The sequence below is a fragment of the Neocloeon triangulifer genome, unplaced genomic scaffold, assembly GCF_031216515.1.
Source record: "Neocloeon triangulifer isolate White Clay Creek 2 clone unplaced genomic scaffold, ASM3121651v1 ptg000003l, whole genome shotgun sequence".
Lineage (NCBI taxonomy): Eukaryota > Metazoa > Arthropoda > Insecta > Ephemeroptera > Baetidae > Neocloeon > Neocloeon triangulifer.
The window spans coordinates 7,103,124-7,125,939 of record NW_026775546.1 but is presented as its reverse complement, the minus strand read 5'-3'; the positions used below and the strand labels follow the sequence as shown (position 1 = coordinate 7,125,939).

The 22,816-nt window shown below is 36.6% G+C and overlaps 2 protein-coding genes across 7 annotated transcripts in view; both read left to right on the top strand.

Moving 5' to 3' along the window:
* The first annotated feature begins 215 nt into the window (after positions 1-215).
* On the top strand, positions 216-5,063 carry LOC132205601 (circadian locomoter output cycles protein kaput). 3 transcript variants are annotated; one of them, XM_059634748.1, is made up of 18 exons: positions 216-334; positions 412-610; positions 704-859; positions 923-967; positions 1,023-1,171; positions 1,223-1,404; positions 1,535-1,658; positions 1,712-1,807; positions 1,860-1,932; positions 1,988-2,119; positions 2,175-2,281; positions 2,336-2,483; positions 2,539-2,917; positions 2,969-3,010; positions 3,122-3,373; positions 3,498-3,671; positions 3,794-3,934; positions 3,989-5,063. In XM_059634748.1, exons 3-18 carry the CDS (start codon positions 810-812, stop codon positions 4,100-4,102), a joined length of 2,208 nt encoding a protein of 735 aa, XP_059490731.1. In that variant the 5' UTR covers positions 216-334; positions 412-610; positions 704-809; the 3' UTR covers positions 4,103-5,063. The 3 variants fall into 3 exon arrangements, with proteins under 3 accessions (XP_059490731.1, XP_059490730.1, XP_059490732.1); XM_059634747.1 differs by having other exon boundaries at positions 222-338; XM_059634749.1 differs by lacking the exon at positions 2,969-3,010 and having other exon boundaries at positions 222-338.
* Positions 5,064-7,289: 2,226 nt separating this feature from the next.
* The window catches only part of LOC132205635 (potassium voltage-gated channel protein Shab), a 58,026-nt gene continuing 42,499 nt past the window's right edge, over positions 7,290-22,816 (top strand). For all 4 annotated transcript variants that reach the window (XM_059634832.1, XM_059634833.1, XM_059634830.1 and 1 more), the window contains exon 1: positions 7,290-7,486. The gene's annotated coding sequence lies outside the window, so the exon portion shown is untranslated. The remainder of the gene's footprint in view (positions 7,487-22,816) is intronic.

The following is a 22,816-nucleotide window of genomic DNA, read 5'->3' as shown; positions in this document are numbered from 1 at the left end:
TAGAAATTAGAAAATATAATAATATTATACTATTATGCACAATGTCAATGTAGCCAAAAATTTACTTCAATTATCTAAAAATTAGTTTTTTTTCGTCAAATTTGCAAAAGAACTGACAGAAATTTAGAAATTGTCATATTTAACTTCAAATAAAACCGGTTTCTTATTTTCATCATAAATAACCGGTAAAATTAAAAAAATGGGTGGAGTCTTAACCCCTCCACAATAAACACAACCAAATTAAATCTTTGTGTTCGCGAATGGGAAGAAATTCGCCATATTTTGCACTAATTTTTGCAGACTTTTTGCGCACATTTCTCGCCTGGCTTTTGCTGTAGGTAAACGTTACTACGACGATGTCCCAGAGACATCTATCTGCTTTAACTTTATATCTTTTGTTCGCCAACACAGGTGGAGTTGGTGGACATGGACACGAAGCTCGCAAAAGGCCATGGCTGCGGGTCTTGAATTAATATAGTAAAAAACAACAATATCCCTAGTATGCATAATTAAGGACACAAATCAGCACTGGTCCCTACACCTTTGGACGCTATAATTTTCTCTTAAATTTGCTGATTTTCGACAACGAAGACCTGAGAGATTTTTCGCGGTAAGGATTTTGGTCCCTTTCCCGCTGCCTGTTACATGAAAAGTTTGACAGTCTTGTGAAGGACTCAATACAAAAGAATGTATTTTTCTATAGGCGACTACTGCTGTCATCATGGCTCAAGAGTGTCCAACATTCCATTAAGCAGGGGTGAACCTGAGTGTGGTTTCGCTGGGTGTGAGGGCCTGAGCCGCAAACAAAAATGTCGATGTCGTCAAGTTTTATAAACCGAGGGTCGTCAAGACGATCGGAGTATGTTGATAATTTAATTGATTGATAAATTTTTATGGTCTTATGATCTGTGCTTCAATTCAGGGACACTATGGACGATGATTTGGATGACAAGGACGATACCAAAAGGTACTCTCTTTATTGAAATAATAATTTGTTTGTGAAGTGAAATTGTTTTCCACAGAAAATCTCGTAATTTGAGTGAGAAGAAAAGACGAGACCAATTCAACATGCTTATCAATGAGCTCAGCTCAATGGTTTCATCTACGAGTAGGAAAATGGACAAGTCGACAGTCCTCAAGTCAACCATATCATTCATTAGGAATCACAATGGTATTTTTCTCATCAGACTTCTTTACTTTATTTAAATCATGTCAATTTTAGAAATTACCGTTCGTTCGAGAGCTCATGAGATACAAGAAGAGTGGAAACCAACGTTTCTGTCTAATGAAGAATTCACCCATTTAATTTTGGAGGCTCTCGATGGATTCATCATGGTGTTCTCATGCTCAGGAAGAATTTTCTATGCCTCAGAAAGCATCACTTCACTTCTCGGGCACCTGCCGGTAAATTTCTACTAAGAAAATCATTTAATTTGGAGTTTTTATTAACTCTAAAAAGTATTATAGAATCATTCACTAAATTCCCAAAATGTTTATGTAGAAATCATACTCAGTTATACAATTCATTATTTAGAATGATCTTCTTAACACAACCATTTACGACATGGCTTATGAGAATGACCAGTCGGATTTGTACAACATACTGCTAAATCCTACAAACACTGTGGAATCATCATCACAATACTCTCTCGGAAGAGGTATATTTTTGGAGAAGTTAAATTTCATTTAATAATTTTTTATACTATTCTAGAAAACCAAACCACATTTTTCTGTCACATGAAAAGAGGAGGATTAGACTTCAACGAAGAACTTACTTATGAACTCGTCCAGTTTGTAGGATACTTCCGTAAGTAAACTATCTATCTTTTTGGACTATAACATCATGTTAGTTATAACAGGTTCTATTGTGGACTCGGCAGACATTGATGCCATGATTTCGAGCAGCAACAGTTTTCCCGACGAAAACAATAGGCATATTAATTAAATAATTTATTGAATCAGTCATTATTTACCTTATTATTTATAGTATTGTCTTTGTTGGTACTGGCCGCTTGCAAACACCCCAACTTATCCGAGAAATGTCCATAGTCGACTCGAGTAAAAGTGAGTTCACCTCGAGACACAGCTTGGAGTGGAAATTTTTGTTTTTGGATCACAGGTTTGCAGACTGATTTTATTTTTTATGCTTGGAATTAACCTGGAGAAATTTTTAGAGCTCCTCCGATTATTGGATACCTTCCTTTTGAGGTGCTGGGAACCTCTGGCTACGATTACTACCACATAGATGATCTCGAAAAAGTTGTGGCTTGCCATGAAGCATGTGAGTATAATAAAATTTGAGTCATTTTCAATTAATAAAAAAACTATCTGACAGTAATGCAAAAAGGCGAAGGCACTTCTTGCTACTACAGATTTTTGACCAAGGGACAGCAGTGGATATGGCTGCAAACTCGGTTTTACATAACTTACCACCAATGGAACTCTAAACCAGAATTTATTGTGTGCACTCATAGTGTTGTGAGGTAGATGCAATAACCTAATTGCCTAAGACAATTACTTAAGAATGTTTAAATTTAGCTACATTGATGTAATGAGGCGGTTACGGGAATCTCCAAATAAGCTGGACAAATTAGGAGCAGATATGGATGGTATGGACCCTGAAAACCTCCAGGGTGAATCCTTGGACTTGGACAGAGACATTGAGGCTGAGGACGAAGAACAAACTGACTCTCAGCTGTCGGCAACCATCACTCAGTCTGGACTTCCAGCATCTTGGTCACCAAGTAAATCCTCAGTCGGACGAAGTTCGAGATTCGGAGTGAGATCGACTGATGGTTCTCCATCTCGACTTGGAAAGGGACCCTCGTCCAAACTATGTGGCCCCGGCTCGGACTGCAATTCAATGTCGGCTGATTCGCCCACTTCACGCCATTCAAGAATGACAGTTCAGAGCGCAGTAAGTAAATTTCTTGTCAATGTAAAACTTTTTCTATGAAAATCATTATAGGAAAATTCTACACCTTTTGTTTGTGTGCCTAAAAAGAGGAAGGTAATATTTATCAGGAAGTTTTTATTTATTTTTCAAATTACAAGTCGGTAGTGATAAAAAATTTTAAATTTAGAATTTGTGAATCTTTAATCGTTTTCTTTCCCGACGCAGCGTTCCGGACGAGAAGACACAGCGTCCAGTCACTCAGTGCACCACTCACATCAGCAGAGCATTCAGCCGAGAGGTGTCAGCGCTGTCATCACCACCGCCTATTCCTCAGAACCACCTGCACCCACTCTTCAGCTGGCACCGCCACACCAGCACCAACAGCCGCAGCAGTTCGTAGCAGCCATTCCTGTTCAACCAGCTATGATTGCTCCGTTCCCGGCACCTACCGTCATTTCAACAATGGCCCCACCTGAGGTAGGCAAAATGAAAATTAAAACATTTTTTATATATCAAATATTGGAGAAGTTGGAGGAATTGGAGGATGAAATAATAATTGAAAAAAAAATATTCCAAGTTAATAATTTTGTTGTTGTTTCAGCTTTTAAGGCAGCCCTTGGTAGTTACCGCGCCACAGAACCAAATCCATGATCAACTTCAAAGAAAACATGCAGAGCTTCAACAGCTCATAGTTCAGCAACAGGAAGAGCTGCGGAGAGTTAGCGAGCAGCTTCTTATGGCTCGATACGGCATACTACCTCTTAACGTTGGCCAGGTAAAAAATTAAAATAGTTTTTATACAATTTTTTTATCATTTTAATGTAAATTAATTAAAATCTTTAGCATTTTAAAATTAGATTTTTTTATTTAAAAATAAATTTTGTCTCTTGCTGTCAGGTTTCAGTCCCATACTCCACAACTGGTGTCACCACATGCAGTACAACCCCTCTCAATGCAGCAACAGAACTAATGTGCACGGCAAGCAGGTCGGCGCCAGTCATGTACGCGCCCACTCAGGAAATAGGCATGCATGATCAAGTGAGTCCAATCTTTTCGGAATAAGTGACAAATTTAAAACCTGAAATTTTCTAGATGATCAGTGGACGCTCAGACGAAACGATTCCGTTCCAGCTATCGCAGCAACAGGCGCAGCTGTTGTTCACCTCAGGTATTGGCATCCCTCCTAACCAGCCACCAAGTCAGTGAATTAAATCAAAAATTTGTGCCAAATGAAGAGGAGCGTACGTATTTTACAAGCTTGATTGTAGCAAGCTGGACACAGGTGTTTTATCAGAAGAATTATTTTGATAAAAATTTAAAATCTAATTTTAAGCAAAGTTTGCATTGTTGTGATGATGCAGGGTACTCAGTGTGATGTTAAAAATTGTAAATTGTGTGGTGAGCTGGGCCAAAGAAAGTCACCGGACATTGTCCGATGCAGCATCTACATTTTCAAAGAAAGCCCTACCACATGTGTATTTTTGATGGATTTTAAATGAAATCTGTTCAATGTGATGCTAAATGGCAAAAATGTGTTTATTCAAAATGTCCGTGATTTGATATAATTATATATATCTACATTATATATACTTTTATGAAAATATACTATACACATATTCTTGAGATGTTTTACACAGACTGACTTGATGTCTCTCTAGAATCTATATTTGCAGCCTCGACGAAGAGACACACTTTTCAAAGAGGTCGGTCCAAGCAGAGACTATCAAGTCGTAATCGTATATTAATGTGAGTCATGAACGTGTCTTCAAAGTTGTTGCCCAAAGTGCATCACAGTCGTAGAAATAAATTTTTAGTCGCTTAGGACAACTGCAGTTTAATGCAAAGTGTCTTGTGAGATTTTGCTTGTGCGTAAAATCAAATCTTTAAAAAATCAGTAGTTAATACTCAAAATATTAATACCGAATTTAAAGAGGAAAATTACTAAACGTTTTTATTGTGATTTGGGGATTTGTGCAGTCTATTTGTACCTTAAAGTCATTAGTGTGGAACGAGCTTAAACAACATCATTTCACACTGGACCAATGTTATGATTTTTTTACTACTGGAAAAGAATGTGTAAAAACTCAATTTTTATCAAATCATCAACCAGAGTATGAATCGTTATTTTGTTGTGTGTTACAGGAAATAAAAGAAAAAATTAATGGAATTATTTCTTCATTGTGTCATTTCAACCGGCTATAGGATTTTATTTATTGAATGTGATTGACCGCGGCAATATAAATTTTTGAGTCAAAATCAGGTTAAAATTAACTCTATATTATTTTGTGCATTCCTTTTGATCTTGTTTAAGTGCCAAGTACGAAGTTACCTAATAATTTATTTCCTCAGGTGTTCTATATATCTTTAAAGGAAATTTTCAAATTTATCATTTTGGCACATTCTCCGCTAAACAATCCAGGTCACATCGTTTAACCGGCCACACTTGTATAAAACCATGATCAGTTTTGGCAGTGCTGGGCAGGGGCAAAGTTGGTCGCTGCAATAATTCTGCACTGTGGTGTATATCAATAGGGAGAGCCGTGCCAAAACAGCCGCCGTATCAAAAAAGCTGCCTTTGATTGTACAAGCGAGGGACATATTGTGTCGCCATTGCTGCTTTTGTTTGAATATATCTCATAAATTCGGCTTCACTCTTTGCGATCTGCTAAATCAGGGGGCATTAAATAGGTTAAAAATTTTGCGGTTGCATGACCAGCAGAGGGCGCCTGCCAAGTTTGCGCCGCCAAACTATATCTATTATATTTTTTCGTCCTCCGCGTTCATGATTTATTCATCTCTGCCCCATTGGGCGGAGGGTGGAAAAGTAGGGCAAAAAATTCCGGAAAAGAAAGCGTTTGGTTATAAATTTAAAATTTAATCAATTTTTATATATTTTTTATTTATGTGTGCTACAATTTTCAATATTTATTTCATTTTGCATGCAATGAAATTTTATTACACAATATCTAAGTAAGTGTCAATTAAATATGTGAGTTTTTTCATTAGTACTTTTTAATGATTTTAAATTAAAACTATCCTCCATAATAAAAAAAATTGTGATTTCATTGTAGCCAAAACTTTATTATTATTCTAAACTAATATTATGTTAATCTTTGTTCTCTAGCCCTCCAAACATTACTATTCCATTTTAATTGTGAATTTATGATTGTTGAAAAATGCGTGGTAACTAAAATAAAAATGCGATATTTACGGCCCGAGCGTTTTTACGGGCGTGGAAAATGTGCTTTACGCGCGGTCGCCTTCTCAAACGAACACACAAGACGAGAGAAGGCGCATTAAATTCGCAATAGCATTTTGACTGCGAGTGTAGATCGCGCGTGCGGCTCTTTCTTTCGCTCTAGCCGTTTTTAAATGCCGCATGAATGTAATGAGGCACGTTGCCAAATAATTTATACAAACATAAACACACACAGCGTGCCCCCATAAAATTTTATCCCGCACCGAAAAGTTAGTTTTGCGGCTCAACTTCCAATGCGGCGGAGAGCAAGAAGAAATTGTTTGCTTGTCGTCGTCGTGAGTGTTATGGGAGCAAAAATTTGGCTCTTAATTAAATTCAATGTAAATTTAATTTCACCACAGCGTGTGTTTCTGAAGTGCTGAAATAGTGGAAATATTGGCCACATATTTGAATAAGCTAATTTAATTAAAAACATACATACTGCGGTGTAGAGAAATTGATATATAAAAATATTTTGCCCAAAATGGACTAGGAGAGGGTTTCAATCGGTTATGAAAAGAACAAACAACTTAAAACCAGCCCAGCCTTATAATGACAAAAACTTCAATTTTCAGTGTAGCTTCATTTTTTGTAGGTCCTGGAAATCAAGTTAATTTGTTTTAATTCATTTGAGAATTAAGGTTCATTAAATTATAGAGTCTATAACACCTTATTATTTATTTATTTAAAAAAATATTTCTAATTGAAACAAAAAATTGAAGCACAAAGGTATTGAAATATTAATTGAATATGAATTTGGTCTGAGCTCTGAATAGAGATCATATATTTCCATTGCAAGAAGGCTAGTCTCGGATCAAATTTTTGTTCGCGCGGATTCGCACGAGTTGAATCCAGTTCAACTCATACAAAGTTGTACATAGTTTGTGCGACCTTGATCGTGGACGCCCAAAATCTGATCCGGGAACTTTTTTTGCCAAATTTTTGAGCTCTATGAACTTGCTGAAGTGATTAATTAAAAACTTGTAAACATAGAGTGTTTATAAAGAGGTGCGTCTCAACAATGGAGTGATTGTTGCACAGCCTGCAGAGAGTTGCAGATGTCGGGGCGCCACCGTCGGCGACTGCGCGTACAAAGGCAGCTAGGGGGCTGCTAGGGCGCAGCGAGAGGCACCAAGCAAGCAGCAGTAGTGTGTCGGTGCTCGAGACAAGACCCTCGACGGGGTTCAGGTGACACGGTGGTGAGAGGAAAGAAAGGTGCTTAGATTGGAGGCGAGGGCGGCACGAGATCGAGTGCTCGCAGCAGGGAGGCGCGCCGTCCCTCAGGGCTGAGTGCGGCGCCGGAGTGCCTCGGACAACCTTCGCCAGGGTGCTGGCCAGCCAGACAGCGGCAGGTGAGTGGCGCAAAGAACTAGTCGTGCCCGGGTCGCTTGCCCCCGCTGCTGGGTGCGGTGTGTTTGACCGGTCGGGGGACAGTAAAATCAAATAAATTCAAGGAATTCTGCAATTGAAGATTTTTGTCGTTAAATAATTTGAAAGATATGGGGAAAAAAATTTCAACAGGTTTTTTTCTAATAGATTGGCTTGAAATAATAATTATCTTTCCACACAAATTAATATCAGGAGTTTGTTTATATAATTTAATTGATCATTAATGATCATTTTAATTTGCATGCGGTATGAGTTAAATCGAAGAAAGAAATTAAATCAAATGTTTATATTCATTGTAATATTACAAGAACCACACGGTGAATTGAATTAATTTAACCTCTCTCTATTAATTGGTTTTTGACTTATGTAATTTCTTTTATGTTAAAAAAATTGTTACGAAAACTGCTAGGAAGTAAATATACAGAGTGCACTAGTAAAAATTTAAAAATAATCATTTGATTGAATTTCAAAGTATTATCTTTAATTAGGTGCATAAAATTGAAAATAAATTTACAAAAAGACACCGTTTATCTGAATTAAACTGCAATTGAAAAAGCTATTATTTTTCACAAAAATTACTACATCAAGTAACTTTGCTTTTATTATTGCTTATTTTTCCACGGTATTTACTGTTTACATAAAAAAAATGAGGAAAAATTAAAATATAAAAATGGAATTGCTTGAAAAAACGGCACCACCTCAAGCAATAATTTTGCTAGAACTTCCGAGGTAAAAGAGAGCCGCAGTGAGCCTTATATAAGAATGAATAAAATAAAAACGATTTTTGGAACCTTAATGAGAAGAATTCAGATTTTAAATCTTTCAGAGAAAATTAGAAGGTTTTGATTTAAATTGCTGATATTTACTATCTGTGTAAGAAAATCTAAAATTATTTAATGAATGTCTGACATTATTACATTTTACCACCCCTCTTTTGGTCTGGAATTTTCTTGGCGGGCGACTTAATTTCCTGTCACTCTATAATGATGCGCATGTACTTGATACTTCTGTCGCACTCATTACTCGAGGGCACGTGATACTAATTTTGAGCGGAGCGTGTCATAATTTCTCGCATCGTGCAATCGGTAAACGCAGCCGGCGAAATTCGCAAACCGCACGTGAACTCGGGCAGCGCGTGTGTGTTTTACATACGTAATGCCGCGAAATGCAAATTTTACGGTCAGGCTCTTCAGGATTAATGCGCGTCTTATACAAGAGAGCGGAGAACACACAAAGGGAATCTGTGAATATATACGCAGACCCCTGTTTAACATGCACGCAGAAACAGAAATAATTTATGCGCGGTGTGTGTGTGCTGCCCTTTCGAGTGTTTTGAAACTTTTCTGATTTTTTAATTGGGACGATTCGTTATTGCAATTTGGAAGACTGTAAATCCATTAAATACAACCATTTCTGTTTGAACATTAAATTGTAGCTTCGATTAATCTTAAAACTTTAAAAATTATTTGGACCTATGGACAATCTTCAAATTAATTCATTCCTCATAAATGTGCTCAATTGATATTAATGAAAATTTCAGCTTCAATCATTATGAGAAACGATTTTGTAAAACATTACTCAAATAACTGTCCTAAATAAATTATTTGAATACAAATATTTTAAACTTTATCAATGATGCTAGTTTATTTTGTGTGTTTAATATTATTGATTTATAAATCATAAAGTTATAAATTCTTGTGTCATTTTAGTTTTTGATTTTGATTCCTTCAAAGATCATAAATTTATTATAAAGCACAAATTAGTGCTAAAAATACTGCCTGCATAATGAATTAATCATTGAACATAATAAGGTCATTGAATAGATTAAAACTTGATCAATTTAAATTAAAATAAAATGAAAAGTATGCTGTTGATTTGTAACTAAATGGCAGCCGGGGATTGGTGTATTCAAATTTTTAATAAATAATGCTAACAGCTTTTTATCTCGATTTATCCTCCGCACAAAATGTCAATAACAGATTTATCTATCAATTAGCGAAATTGATAACTCGCATTTTGCTTAATCTGCCTGAAAGCCACGCACGTTTTCATTTATTTACCGGCGAGAGATAAATAACATACCCGATGCAAATGACACCGTTTGGTCTTCATAATTAAATCATCGATCCCATTTAATCTGCATCTTCCCACTGCTTAAATCCACCCATTATCGCCAAACAAACATATAAACACACACACTGTCACCAAGAGAGAAATGCGTGGCGCAGAAAATCGATTCAGCGCCGGCTCGCTTGCGACCCACGCTTTCACCTCGCGGCATTTAAACCCTTTTTGTAAAAAATTTTCCATTCTCTAATTATGCGCCATTAGCGAGAGGCAAAACGTCCCTTTCCATATTGATCAATCTCCTAAAGCACACATGCGAGATATTATAAAAAAAAATGCATCAGAACAAATTGGAGGCCCCTTTAAAAAAACTGCCGTCCTGGTTGCATATTTCCAAGCAAGATTCCTCTTTCTTATGCAGATTCGATGCAGCCGTTGGAAAAAACAGCGGTCTCGCGATAAGGACCTGCCGTCTGCAATCTCGGTCTGCCCCAGATCTAAATCGCATGGACCAAAAACTACAACCCCTTGTTGTCGCCAAGCCCCTTATTCAACACATAAACGTGAATAAACATGAGATAGGGTATACGAGGGTGAAAAACAAAAGCAAGGCGACCTGTGTATGTGCCAAAAAATTTAAAAATTCCAAAATATTCACAGATGATTCAAAATTTAAATGTAATTTTTGTAGTGCTTCTTTCCTCGTATAAAATAAAATTAAATGAATATTTAGAAGTTGATGAAATAATAATTGAAATTTTTATTTTATCACTTATCATGGGGGACAGAAAATATATATATTTTTTTAATTGTATTCAAAATGTACTGAAAAATATGTATTGTATTATTTCATTCTTAATTGAGAAATTGATTTTCTACATCCAAAAGTGGCACCTATGCTTGCCAGAGAGAAAAAGTTACGGCAAGTCGCGTCCACTCCGAGATGCATCGACGCTTGCGTGAGCAAACGAACAACTTTTCTCTCTCTCTGCAGAGCTTGCTCCTTTTGACCAGCACTACTTTGTACTATTTATTATTTAATATGTGGACAGTCCGTTTCCTAGGTGAACGCGTTGTGGATATATGGGGCAAGCACGGAGAACAACACTGCAGTTGTGAGACCCAAAAGCAAAAGTATGTTAGTTACGCCTGAAATGATTTTGCAGCAAATTAGTAAAATTACAATTTACAAATTGGAAAGAATAGAAGTCTGAAATGTAAGACCGAAATCACGACTATTTTGTGCCAGTTACGCTCAGATTTTTCACGATTTTATTCGGGTAAAATTGCGCTGTGCAGTTATCATTTTAGATTATATAATTTTTTGCCAGTCCTTTAAATTTCTATCGTAATCTTGCCGTTTCTTTCTCACTCATTGATACTCTTACACTCAATTGCAATCACTTTTCCGCACTTTTTCCGCGCTTTAATTCAGGTCTATTTATGATTGCCAGACCCAAAGTTGCTCTGTATATTGCGAGAAAATCATTGAATAGTCCTGAAATTTGGAAGAAAATAATTGAATTGGAAAAACCAAATAAATAATAAAAACATTTGTTCACACGTGTTGATCTTTTGTTTCTGCGGGCACTTAGCAGATCAGAGGAGCCCCTCCTGATGCGTAGCGACATCAACAGAATAAGAGCTCGCTAATTATTCGATCAGAAGAGCCTGAGGGGAAAATAAGAGAGGGCCATTGAGCCGTTCTCGTCTCGGCATCGATCCCGGGTCGGTTATCTCCTCGTGTGTGTTGTTGTGGCCTGGCTGCTGGTAATGCACGGGTAGTACAAAAAGGCGCAACACTTCATTAGCGCGAAGAAGGCTTTGCATTGTGGCGATAATCCGGCCGACCTGTGCAGTTTCCAAGTGGTTTTGTTATTTTGCATCACACTCTCGTTTTTTGCACTCTTTGAAGAGGAACTTTGTTAATGCAGAGGCGAGAAAAGCGATCAGGAACCTTCTTTTTTCACACTAAATGAGGCGCCTTTCATCTTGTTAGATCCTCGAACAATGCCTTTTGAGCTTCTTCTTCTTCTTTGTAAATTTCCAGCCTCGCAACAACCAGATTTTTTTCACTATTATTTCATCATTAAATTTGAATGGCGGGTCGCAAGGTTGCTGTCGTTAGCACAAAATTTGGGTCGCCACTTGTCAGAAAACGGTTTTGCAAAAAATTTATCAGAAAATCACCGTGAATTATTTTAAAATTTATTTTGTGAAGATCAAATGTGATTTTTCAGCTTTAATTCGTTTTAAAAAATCTATTTACAGAAAATAAATTGAAATTCTCTTTACATATATTTTATTTTAAGTTCTTATAAATTTTAATGAACTTTTTTAAATTAGTTAGAGAGAAAATCAATATTTTCTGCAAATTTATCTCCAATCAAACCGTTCAAAATTGATTCTTTTTCACATCCCATTTTCTCTTGGGTGCGCCCAATGATGGATGAAATCGGCACTCTCGTTCGAATTTGACATTTGAAAATAATTTCGCTGCGAACTCCCCAGACACGCAATTTGTCAGAGTTATGCAACCGGCGTAGCACAAACTCGCGGCAAGTAGCATAACTCGTGATTTCTCCAGGGGCCGTCTGCTCGCGAGAAATAATTCCCCAATTAATGTGCGACCCACTTCTTGCTGTATAGATCCAAGAAACAATCGAATGCCAAATCGGCAAAAAATACTTGGCAACCGAATCCGGAATTCGAAATTTAATTAGCACTGCATCATTTGTGAATCCGCAAAGGGCTGCAGCGATAAATCTCCTTTACATTCACGCTGTGAGCTGTGAGAGTCGAAAATTTATGTAACTCCAAAATAATACAGAGCAGATTTCTCAGCGCTCTTTGTTATTTCCAGAGCGAAATTGAAGTGCTTTCTTTTTTGTCGCACTTCCTGGTATTTCGCGCCAAGAGAATCTGCAACGGAGAAGAAAGAACTGCTGTAATTAAATCAAAAGAGGGAGAAGATCGATCTGCAAAAAGTTGTGTGCCGTCAAGCAAGCAATTCAATTCAGTCGGATAGTAAATTTCTCAAACGACGAGTATGAGAAGCTCCGCTAAGAAGGTTTTCATGCACATATTGAACAAAATGAAATTGAACGTTAGAGATGGCAAGTAAATTCAAATATTCAATTGTTTTTTTTGTATTATCTTAGTATAAATTTTTTCCAATCAAATGAAAATAAATTTTGTAAAAAAGTTTTGATTAAAAATCTTAATAAGTCCAGACTGTCTTAAAAAATTTGTGGATAAAAACAAAAATTTTTGTGACTAAGCGAACTCATTCGTCTAAGACAAATATTTAATCTAGCTTTAACTTATAATGTGTGACACATCATTGTTGGAAAGGTCAGTTCACAAAGAATCGATTAGTGGAGAAAAATCAACGGCCGTATAAGGAAAGGTCGATTAAGGTGACAAAACCTGTGATTGGCCAAAAATTTCCGCCACCAAACGCAAATTAAACATTTCCAAAATGCGATAAATAAGGATTTTGAAGTTAGGTTTTCAAATTAAACTGATTTTATTCATTTGAAATGAATTGTAAAAAATTTTCATTAAACTGATTACTTAAATAATAAGAAAATTTTCTGAATTTATTATTTTTAAGTTCATATAAGGATCACAATTGCAGAAAAGGAATAGGTGAATGCCCTCGCTTTTTCTCCTTCTGTGCCTTACAGAAGACGAGCAAAGTCAGCAAGCGGAAGAGAGCAGTTTGCTCCACTTTCTTTCGCCTCATCAATCTCGCCTGCCGGCATGATTGAAGGCCCAAAGATGCTGCGGGAGATATAATTTATGTTGATATGCAAATGCTGCTTGTCGTGTGGAGTTGCACATTGGCGCAAAATCAACAAAATGCACTCTCAGAGGGCAAAACGCTGTCGTTGTTGTTTTGCTCTGTTTTTTTTACGAGCGCGGCCGGGTCGGAATTTGCTCTTTCCCGTAACAAACGACATGGGCGGCGTTTTGTGTGCCAGGCCAGATTAAGCCTTGTCAAAAGCAGCAGCAAAGTGGCGTGCCCAGTTATTTATGTGCCTTATCTGGCCGAGTGCCGCCGAATCGGCACAATTTTTACGATCGGAAAATTGCATTTTGTTTTCATTTTTGAGAGTGGCCTCATTAGTATTGAAATGTATTATACACTTCTTTATTTTGCTATCCATGGAATTTGTTGAGCAAAAATGAAATGCTTCGTAAGCAGATTTCCAATACTTTTATTCTACTAAATTCAGATTCACTACAATATCTATTCATTGAACAAAATATGTTTAGAAACACAGCGGATTCTACAAAGAACATTAGAAAAGTAAAATAATAATTATAAATAATACAATTTAAATTAAATATTTAATATTTATAATTTTTTTTACAAACAAGTTTCATTAGATCAAAGTGTCTAATTCAATTTAGTCACAATTTTGCTGTAAATTTCAACATCTGTAATGAATTTGCGTAGAATTTATAATTATTGCACAATATTACAGTTTTATTTGCGGTTCATAATTTAGAATCGCAAATTTTAAATTAAATTTTACCCAAATTCCAAAAGAGGAATTTTTTACGAGGAAATAAAAGAAAAGCACTTTATTTATAATTTATCTAAATCAAGATTCAAGATTTAAAAAAAAAATAATAATAACAGTTTGATTTACTAAATTATTTATATTGGTTAAAAAAGAGGATTGAATGTGGGATTAAATAATTGAATAAAAGATGAGAACAACTGTGTTAATTTTTCCGCAACATGGCAATTTTTTTATCCATTCTGTAACATATAGGGGGATAATTTGTACTTCTAGGACTGGAGGAAATTGTGCATTTTAATTAACTTGGGAGCAATAACTGCTGCACGCCGCGAGTAATAAAGAAGCGGTGGTTCATTTCAGTGTAATTATCCACCGCGCACCGTCCTCGTTTCGCGAATGCAGCGGGAATTCCCCTCGGGACATGCAGGCCACGTGGTAGCATTTGGGTCGCGGCTAGGGAATTAAAAACTAGTGAGATTGTCGCCGGGATTTGAGCGCGACAGACCTCATTTTGCGTCGCACACCAACGCGCTGACAATGCATGCGGTTTGCTTTTCTTTTCCGCGATCCTCATTTTTTTTTCGCTTCTTTTGTGGTGAGTAAGAGGAGATTCCCAGAAGTTCCGCTCCACTGGTCACCAACGGACTTTTTATGCACGGATGAAATGGTCTTCCGCGTGGCCGAATGGAAATTGCTTCCTTTCAAAATGGGAATGGCGGTTTTGGAAATTTATAGTGAAATTCCACTGAATACAGAATCAGTCTCTTTTCATCATATTTAAATAAAATTATTTTAGGTGAATTTGCATTTACTGTGGCGGTATTTGGTTTCCATTCCCTTAATTTCTTAAGAATATCTGTACCTTAGTATGGCAAATTTTTTTTTAAAGTTAATTCATAAATTTTTACCTTTTTACAAAGTGCATAAAGTTGAAATATCCCAATTGAAGCCGTCTGTTCTCAACCCTTAATAATTTCTCAGCCACCAAAATGTTTTCCCATTCCTAACAGATCTTGCGGATTTTTGCAATTGTTTATTTGTGTCACTCTGCATCTGGCTGCCAACATTCCGATCCAGTGTGGACCCCGACATTATTTTTCTCTCATTTTTGCTGCCGACAAAAACGCACAAAATTTTTTCGCCTCGAGATGTTTGCCGCTCTCGCATCTCCGCGCGCACAACAAACAAGGAGCAGCCGCGCCACCGCGCTTTCTTGCTTTCTTTTTATCTGCTGTATTTTTTTTCTATCCCTCTCAACTTTTCAACTTTGGCCCCATGCCGAGAAACCGCCATGCAGACACGCCGAGTTTTTTTTCTCGCTCCCCGCCGTACTACAACCGACTGACTCACTGCAAGCAAGCAGCACTCTTGCTTGCTGGGGTCGACGTCGAATTAGCCGCATCAGCTGCACCATTAATTTGACCCAATTTGAAAGAGGGGATCAAACAATTAGTCCATTCATTCTTCAGAGAGACAAACGAACGGATGGCAATTTAATTGTCTGCATTTACTTTTGACTTTTCTAACCATTACATTTGAAATTCCATACATTTTTTAGGATATTAATTTTAAACATTGAAAAGGTTTCAAGGTAAAAATCATAAAAGTAATTCATTTAAAAAGAATGATTGATTGATTTGTTTGAAAGATTGTTTTCTATCTCTTTTTATTTAAATGTGATAATTTTTGAATGTATGGTTGATATAATTTTGGCATTATCAATGAAGTGAATAAAGTGAATAAAGACATGGATGGACATGCACTTTGCAACTTAAACTTCTTGACATTAACATTTTTTTTACGCAAGGTTCAAATGTTTATGGCGAAAAAAACCTATCACACACTTTCTCAATGCTTAATTATTGGGGCCCATTTTTTTACGTTTCCTATAAAAATATTTTTACTCAAAATTCAATTATAAAAGAATTAACCGGTGCAGGCTTCTAATTAATTTGAAATTTTCATATGCATCCAAATTGTTGAATTTAATCCACGCATCTAACTTCCAGTTTTTGGGGTCGGCATATCGCAACCCCAATTCCGAGGGTCTCGACCCAATTTGCATTCCCTGGAGAGGTCGCCAAGCAACCCTTATCCCTCACACGGGGCGGGGGGAGGGACCGGAACGTGGGGGGCAATTAGATTGGAGATGCCGTCGGGAATTTGGTGGGCTATTTCTGAGTGCAGCCGACCTTGCCCCGTCTCGGACACAAAAACCGGCGTGTCAGCCTTATTTTCTTTCTTTATCCCCGCTCTCATCTGGCGCCAGCTCTTGTTCTTTGCAAACAGTGCGTGTGCGAAATAATGCAATCACGATGTATTAAATTGAATTGGAAAGTGTCCATGTGCTGGAGCCAAAATAACGCGCAGCAGTGCGCCAAATTCAAATGAGAAAGAGAGCGAAAGACTAGGAGATACTTTCCTCTAATTCTTGCTCTTGATAGGACCCATGTTTCTGTTTCGGCAGGAGGAAGAAAAGAATGGCAATCTGGCGAAAAAGTCTCGCGCTTCGCTGATTTCATTGCGGAAAAACGGGGAGGACACTTCAGCGGGAAAATATCCAGTTTAAATTTGCATAAAAAAGACAAACGTGGTGGAGAATGCGAGCACTCTTTAAATGCAAATCTTACAAAACTTACGCGGTAATTAGAATTGGTTTCCTTGTAAACGTGTTACGAGAATTGCAAGATTTAGAAATTTTTGCTGCGTAAACATGATACGGATTTACAAAATTGAAAAATTAAAATATAAAAATGGTTGACTATTATATTTTCTATAAATATCTGCGGATCTAATTTGAGTATTTTATATTCAATCTGTTTACACTTTTGGCTATAAAATTCTAGTTCAAAAACCGAGATTATTTAATAGCACTGAATTATTTAGTTTAGAATTTAGAATTGTGTAGCAACTTTTGTCATTATTTCGTTGAAAGCCATTATATCATTTATTTTAACATGCGACGCAGCTGAGAACATTTAACTTGCGAAAGTGATTCTTTGACGAAGTGTCCCAACTGATGGCTATTTTTGGCCTAAGAAAACTGCCGGCACTTGAAGAAACAGATCAATTATCCCCGCACACACTTGAATCTAAATTCGGTGTCTCAAAAAGACACATGTAAAAATAGCGCACGCGAATATAACAGAGCCGAGGCGGTGCGAGATGAATCACGCACATTTCAAAAGAGGAAACGCGTCGCTTGAGCAACAATTGACCGCGCAATTAGCTAATTATACAAATTGCCGCAGAAGACGTGAGCGAAAGAAAGAAAGACGCGGTTGCATCAAACTTTCAACGCGGCGCGCTCATTGAAAATGAAATCGACGCCGGAGAGGGACGCTTTGAAAAAACAAACAACGGCGAACGAGTGGTGCGGATAGAGATGCCCATCATCAGTATGCAAAGCATCTCTTCAAGTGCATTATGTGCCGAGCCCGACGAGTGTAAACAATCACGAATATATATATTCTTCTTTTATGACTCCTTTTCTTTCTTTCTTCCTCGTCTGCCTGGCCGTGTGTGTACGTTCGGCTGGCAAAATATTTATACTCCATTTTTCAGCGCGCTCGAATAACAAGAAAATAAAAATCCTCTCACATGTGTTTACGGAAATTCTGAGGCGACGAACAGCGATCATTTGGGTTCAAATTTTCAAGTGAAGACTGGAATCATGAATCTATCGATCCTAGAGGCAATCTTAAGGCTGAAAGTTTGAAAAAAGTCTCTGACAAAAATATTTTTATACTATAACCGGTTTTCAAAAATTTAATGGAGCAAAGAATGTAGCTATACATTTTTTTTTTAATTGAGACGAATTTTTTTAGCAAATAAATATGCTTAATATGGGATCAAAAATGACATCAATTTATTATTTTCTAAATTAAATTCCAATATTAGTATTTAAACTTTCCTTCCAAAAATATAATTTCCAGTTTTAGATATTTCAAGCTATTTTCTGTTAGAAAAATATCATTGGTGCCAACTTTCAAGTCTCATTATCTACAAAGGGATAGAACTGATTTGTGGCTCTTACATATATTTACCGCATTTTTCTTTCAGAATAACAAACTTGTAAAAATAGAAAACGACGGAATGCGAGTTCAAAACTCTGGATGTGGGTTTTGGCAAGTGGCGGGCTATCTCTTAATCAGCAATTATTACCGCGCCTGTGCCGGGGGTCAGATTCGGCGGCCGGTGCCATTTTCCGACCAATTTGCCTTGGCAAATGTCAAGAGTTCGCCTTTTGTCGAGTCACCTTTATGCTTTTAACTGCAGCCCATCAATCACAAACGCAGCCCGAATTCGGTGCCGTTTTCTAAATAAATTGTACAAGAAAGACTCTTGGCGCCCATTAAAGTCTAGATTAAGTGCGTCGCATTATAATCACCTGCCCCGGGCGGGTCGGCTTATTATCCGTGGCCGATCGATTCGGAAGCGAAGCCTGAACGTGCGATTTGTGTGTTTGTTGAGAAGGAGAACATTTCGTTGTTCGACAGCGTGCAATTTGTGGGGATGGAAAAGGAATTAAATTTGCAATAATGCTAATGGATTTTCCCGAAAAGCCGCAAGCACGCCAAGTAAAAGTAAATCGATTTTATTTATTTTAAGCGCAATTTAATTAAATAGTTGTAATTATTGTACCTACCGTGTGGCGTTTTATTTTTATTTTCTAAAATAAATTCAATTAAGTGTAAGTAAAATAAAATCTATGAGTTAGTTTGAAGAAATTAACAATTTTATTTTTGTATAAAAACAATCTTTTACAATGAGTAAAAACGAGTTACTTCTTAACTTTATTTCATATGTCAAATTTTTTAGTTTTATTTTGCAACGATTCTTTGAATTTGAATAGTATAATTTTTATGAGAGATTATATAGTCAGACGCATATTTAACAGCATTTTTAATGAGAAAAAACTGCAGACCACTTTGTGTCTTCTAGAATTGGCGCACATTGTGGTGCCTCCAGGCTGCTTTATCGCATTGGCCCAGAATCGGCCGGGCAATAAGTAGGCTTAATTACAAATGGAGTTGTCCGGCCAAGTAATAAATTAAGTGACTATTACTTTGTGTGTGTGTGCGAGCAAGCAATTATATCAAAGTGGAACAATGCCAGCAGCAGCAGCAGTCGGACGATGATAATTTCGAAAGTGGCCGGTCTGGCGCTCATGAATATGAAGTGAACCTACCCCCGTATCAAAAGTGTACCATCGCACTTAATTAGTCTCCCTGCATGCAAATGCGAGAGAGTTGTATGTGCACCTCCTCTCGTGCTGCACTCTAATTTATTTATTTGCAACCCAACCTCATAGTGCATGCACAAGTGCAGCACCTGCTACTCGCACACCCCACACCTGCGCGTCCGTCATGGTTGGGGATTATTCAAATGCATGTTGTTTCTACCAACACTCAATTGAATCATACTCTGTTGGATTTCATCATGGCACGCAGTTTTGCAAAAACAGACAGAGAATTCATTTCATATTTTTATGTTGCAAAATTTCAAAATTTTAATAACAAGAAAATTAAAACCAACGATTTTGTAAAATTAAAACAAAAATTTAAAAGTTTTAAAATTACCAATTGCATACTACCGTTTGCTCAAAATACAGTTAAAAGATTTGATAGTTGTCATAAAAATAAAAACTTATAAAAAAGTTTTCTAAAATAAATCTTGGATGAATAAGTTAGAATATCTGCATTTTTTATGAAATACTAATCAAATTTAAAATATTTTAATTCAAATAATAAGGTAAAAAATAAGTATGATAAGGTGGAATGGATACATAATTAAGCATAATTTACTTTCCAATCGAACAAAAAGAATCATCTTCAAGAAGAGCTGACGTGTGATTTTTACCATTTATCAGATCGAGTTGGCCATTTTTCGCACGAACCACGAATCGGCCTGATTAGATTAGAGGCTTGAATGGAAATAACTAAGGGCATTGCCATTAGTTGCGAGCCCTCGCTGACAGTGACACGCAAGCGTTGACCGGCCGCAGGTGGAGCACGGATGAAATTTACGCGGAAAGGCAGTCAACTCTCTCGAGTGGCGCATTTTCATTTATCAGTGGCGTCGTCAGCGCATTGGAAACTGAATGAGCGAGCAAAACTAATTCCATTAAAAGTGCTATAAATAAAAGGCAGAGAAGAGGGAAAGAGCAGTGCTAAAAACCTCCAGACCTGCTACTACAGAGGGAAAAGCATTGAAAATTTGAGCATGTGAGATTGTAAAAGACAATAAAATTGCATATTTATTTGATAATTTTCAGTTCAAATGAAGAAATTATGGAAAACGGATTAAAATCATTGTTTTGAGTTCAAAACTACAAATTTTCAAAATTTGATATGATTTAATTCATTTTATTTTGATATTACATGAAAAAAATTGTAACCAATTTTAAAAATTTTAATACAATATTTATCCAATCCTTAATTTTTTTTAGTATGGAACATTTATTTTTTCACTGCCCTGCGTGTTACTCTCCAGAGCCACAGAGTGCTCCTGTGAAATATCCATTTGAAGCAAAGCACCAAGCCACATCAGAGCTGTCTGCTTTGAAGTGGCACAGAATCAGTGGAAATCGGCTCATATTTTGGCGACGGAAATAGCCCCCGCGCGTTATTGCGATACCGGTGAGTGAGGCCAGAGAGTTCATTTAGGGCCAGAGTTATTTGGCTGTCGTCACGGCCGGACTCCGCTAGCTGCTGGAAAAGAAATGTATGCTGATTAAAGATCAATAAAAGCCACGTTCACGCCTTTTTCATTCTGGCCGCAGGGGTTGAGGGTTGATTTGCAAACGAATGCGTGCCAGGGGAGCCGTTCAAATTGACTGCGGATGAAAATCAGCAGCCTTTAAATACAAAAATCGTTTTTTGAAAGCGAATTTAAATTATAGAGGGGACGTTTTAACGTTTTAAACTAAATACCAGATTACTTTAAAAATAAATTATATTTAAATTAAAACAAAAATTTCTTCAAACTTAATTGAATTTACTTTATTCATTTTTTTACAGAAGATCTCCAATCTTTTAATTAAATTATTTAAAAAAAATTTAATTATTAAAATTTTAAGTTTCTTCAGAAGTTTTTCCTTTTCAGAAATAAATTTCCCGTAACTGTCAACTTCAAAGCATGCGATCAGCCCAGGCGAATATATTTCAAAAATTACATGGCTGCTGTGCTTTACTTAAAGTTTTAAACGAGCAACTTGTGCAGCCCAGTCGCGATAACCAGCATTGTTTTTATTTTTTTAATATTATATCTAAAATTTCATGCGCGAAATAAGCCTTTCCCTTTCTAGGCCTCGCATGCGATAGACTAATTAAAATTTATTCTCGAGATAAGCAAGGAATTTTAAATTTCGGTCAGGTTTGTTTTGGTAAATTTATCATCCGTCCGCAATATAATATTCAAATTGGGTCAAAAGTGATGTTGAAGTGGCGGCGCACCGCACGTTTATGCGGTTCTCATTACTGATGCGGCGGCCGTGTGAATTTTATTAACCCAATCCACGCAGGCTAAAAAAGGATTAGCGTTTTGTCATAAAAATTGAATGATTTTTTCGACGGATGTTTCAGGTCTTAATTTCTTTCTTTTATAAATTAGGTTCATTCCCGTGTTTTTTTTAACATGGCATGTTTCGGGGCGTTTCTTGTAGCGCATGTTAATAACCCTAAATTTCTGCTACTGTATAATTAATGAGAAAAGTGACTGAGCTCTGATTAATGCAGTCAACTTTTTCACGGGCATGTGAGGAAATTTTTATAGCAATAATAATTTCAAAGCCGCTTTAATAAAAAGAGCTATTACTTTTTGGATACCATCTTACTTACACTTGTTGCAGGTTTTCCACGTGAACAAAAATTGGTAAAAAAATAATCGGATTAAATAAAACTTTGAAATTTCTTTTATCAGTAAATAAATAAACAAAAAATATCAATTGATGCCTGAATTATATATTAAAAAAAAAATGTGACATTCAATTCATTTAAAATTAATATTCTATAATTAAAATTATCTAAAATAGATTTTGGTATATTAACAGAAGAATTTAACATTAATTGTTTTAAAAATCCGTTGAAGAAATATATATATTTTTATTTTATTCATTTCAATATGGAGTAAAAAAATTTAAACCGGTACAACAATGCAGTTTTTTTTTCTGAAACCAAAATTTCTTTTCTTTAAATATCAAATTTTTAGAGTTGCAAGTATATATCATGAGTGAAAATCGCGATGCCACTTTGTGATAGACACACACCCGCGATGCTCTTTCGCGGCGGGCGTGAATGTTGACTGGCACACGCCGGGGCTTAAGGTGAATTAAATTCGGCGGAGATGATCTGTTGGGCCTCTCTTGATTTGGCTCTCGGCCCGCTGACACACATAGCCCAGCTGGTATACTATTCACAAAAATAGAGGCCATCTCTCTCGCCCTCCTCGGGACCAAAAAATAAAAACGCGAATCTGCCTCTGCCATCGCACTTTTATACAAAAATAACAAAATGTATTATTCGGCGCCGAGACAAGAAATTTTCGCGTCCGATTCAATTAACTCCGCCTCTTCCTGCTCGTTCAAACACCACGTGCAAAAGCGACAGCATGAGTTGGCAAAAAAGGCTTTTCATGTGGCTTAGTGACAACTCACCCTTAAGTTCCACATTTAGAATTCTTTTCAGAAAA

Coding starts and splice junctions, on each gene's coding strand:
- LOC132205601 (XM_059634748.1), top strand. CDS start 810: ATGTCGATGTCGTCAAGTTTTATAAACCGAGGGTCGTCAAGACGATCG. Junction 3,011..3,121: donor GTGTGCCTAAAAAGAGGAAG/GTAATATTTATC, acceptor TTCCCGACGCAG/CGTTCCGGACGAGAAGACAC. Junction 3,374..3,497: donor CAACAATGGCCCCACCTGAG/GTAGGCAAAATG, acceptor TTGTTGTTTCAG/CTTTTAAGGCAGCCCTTGGT.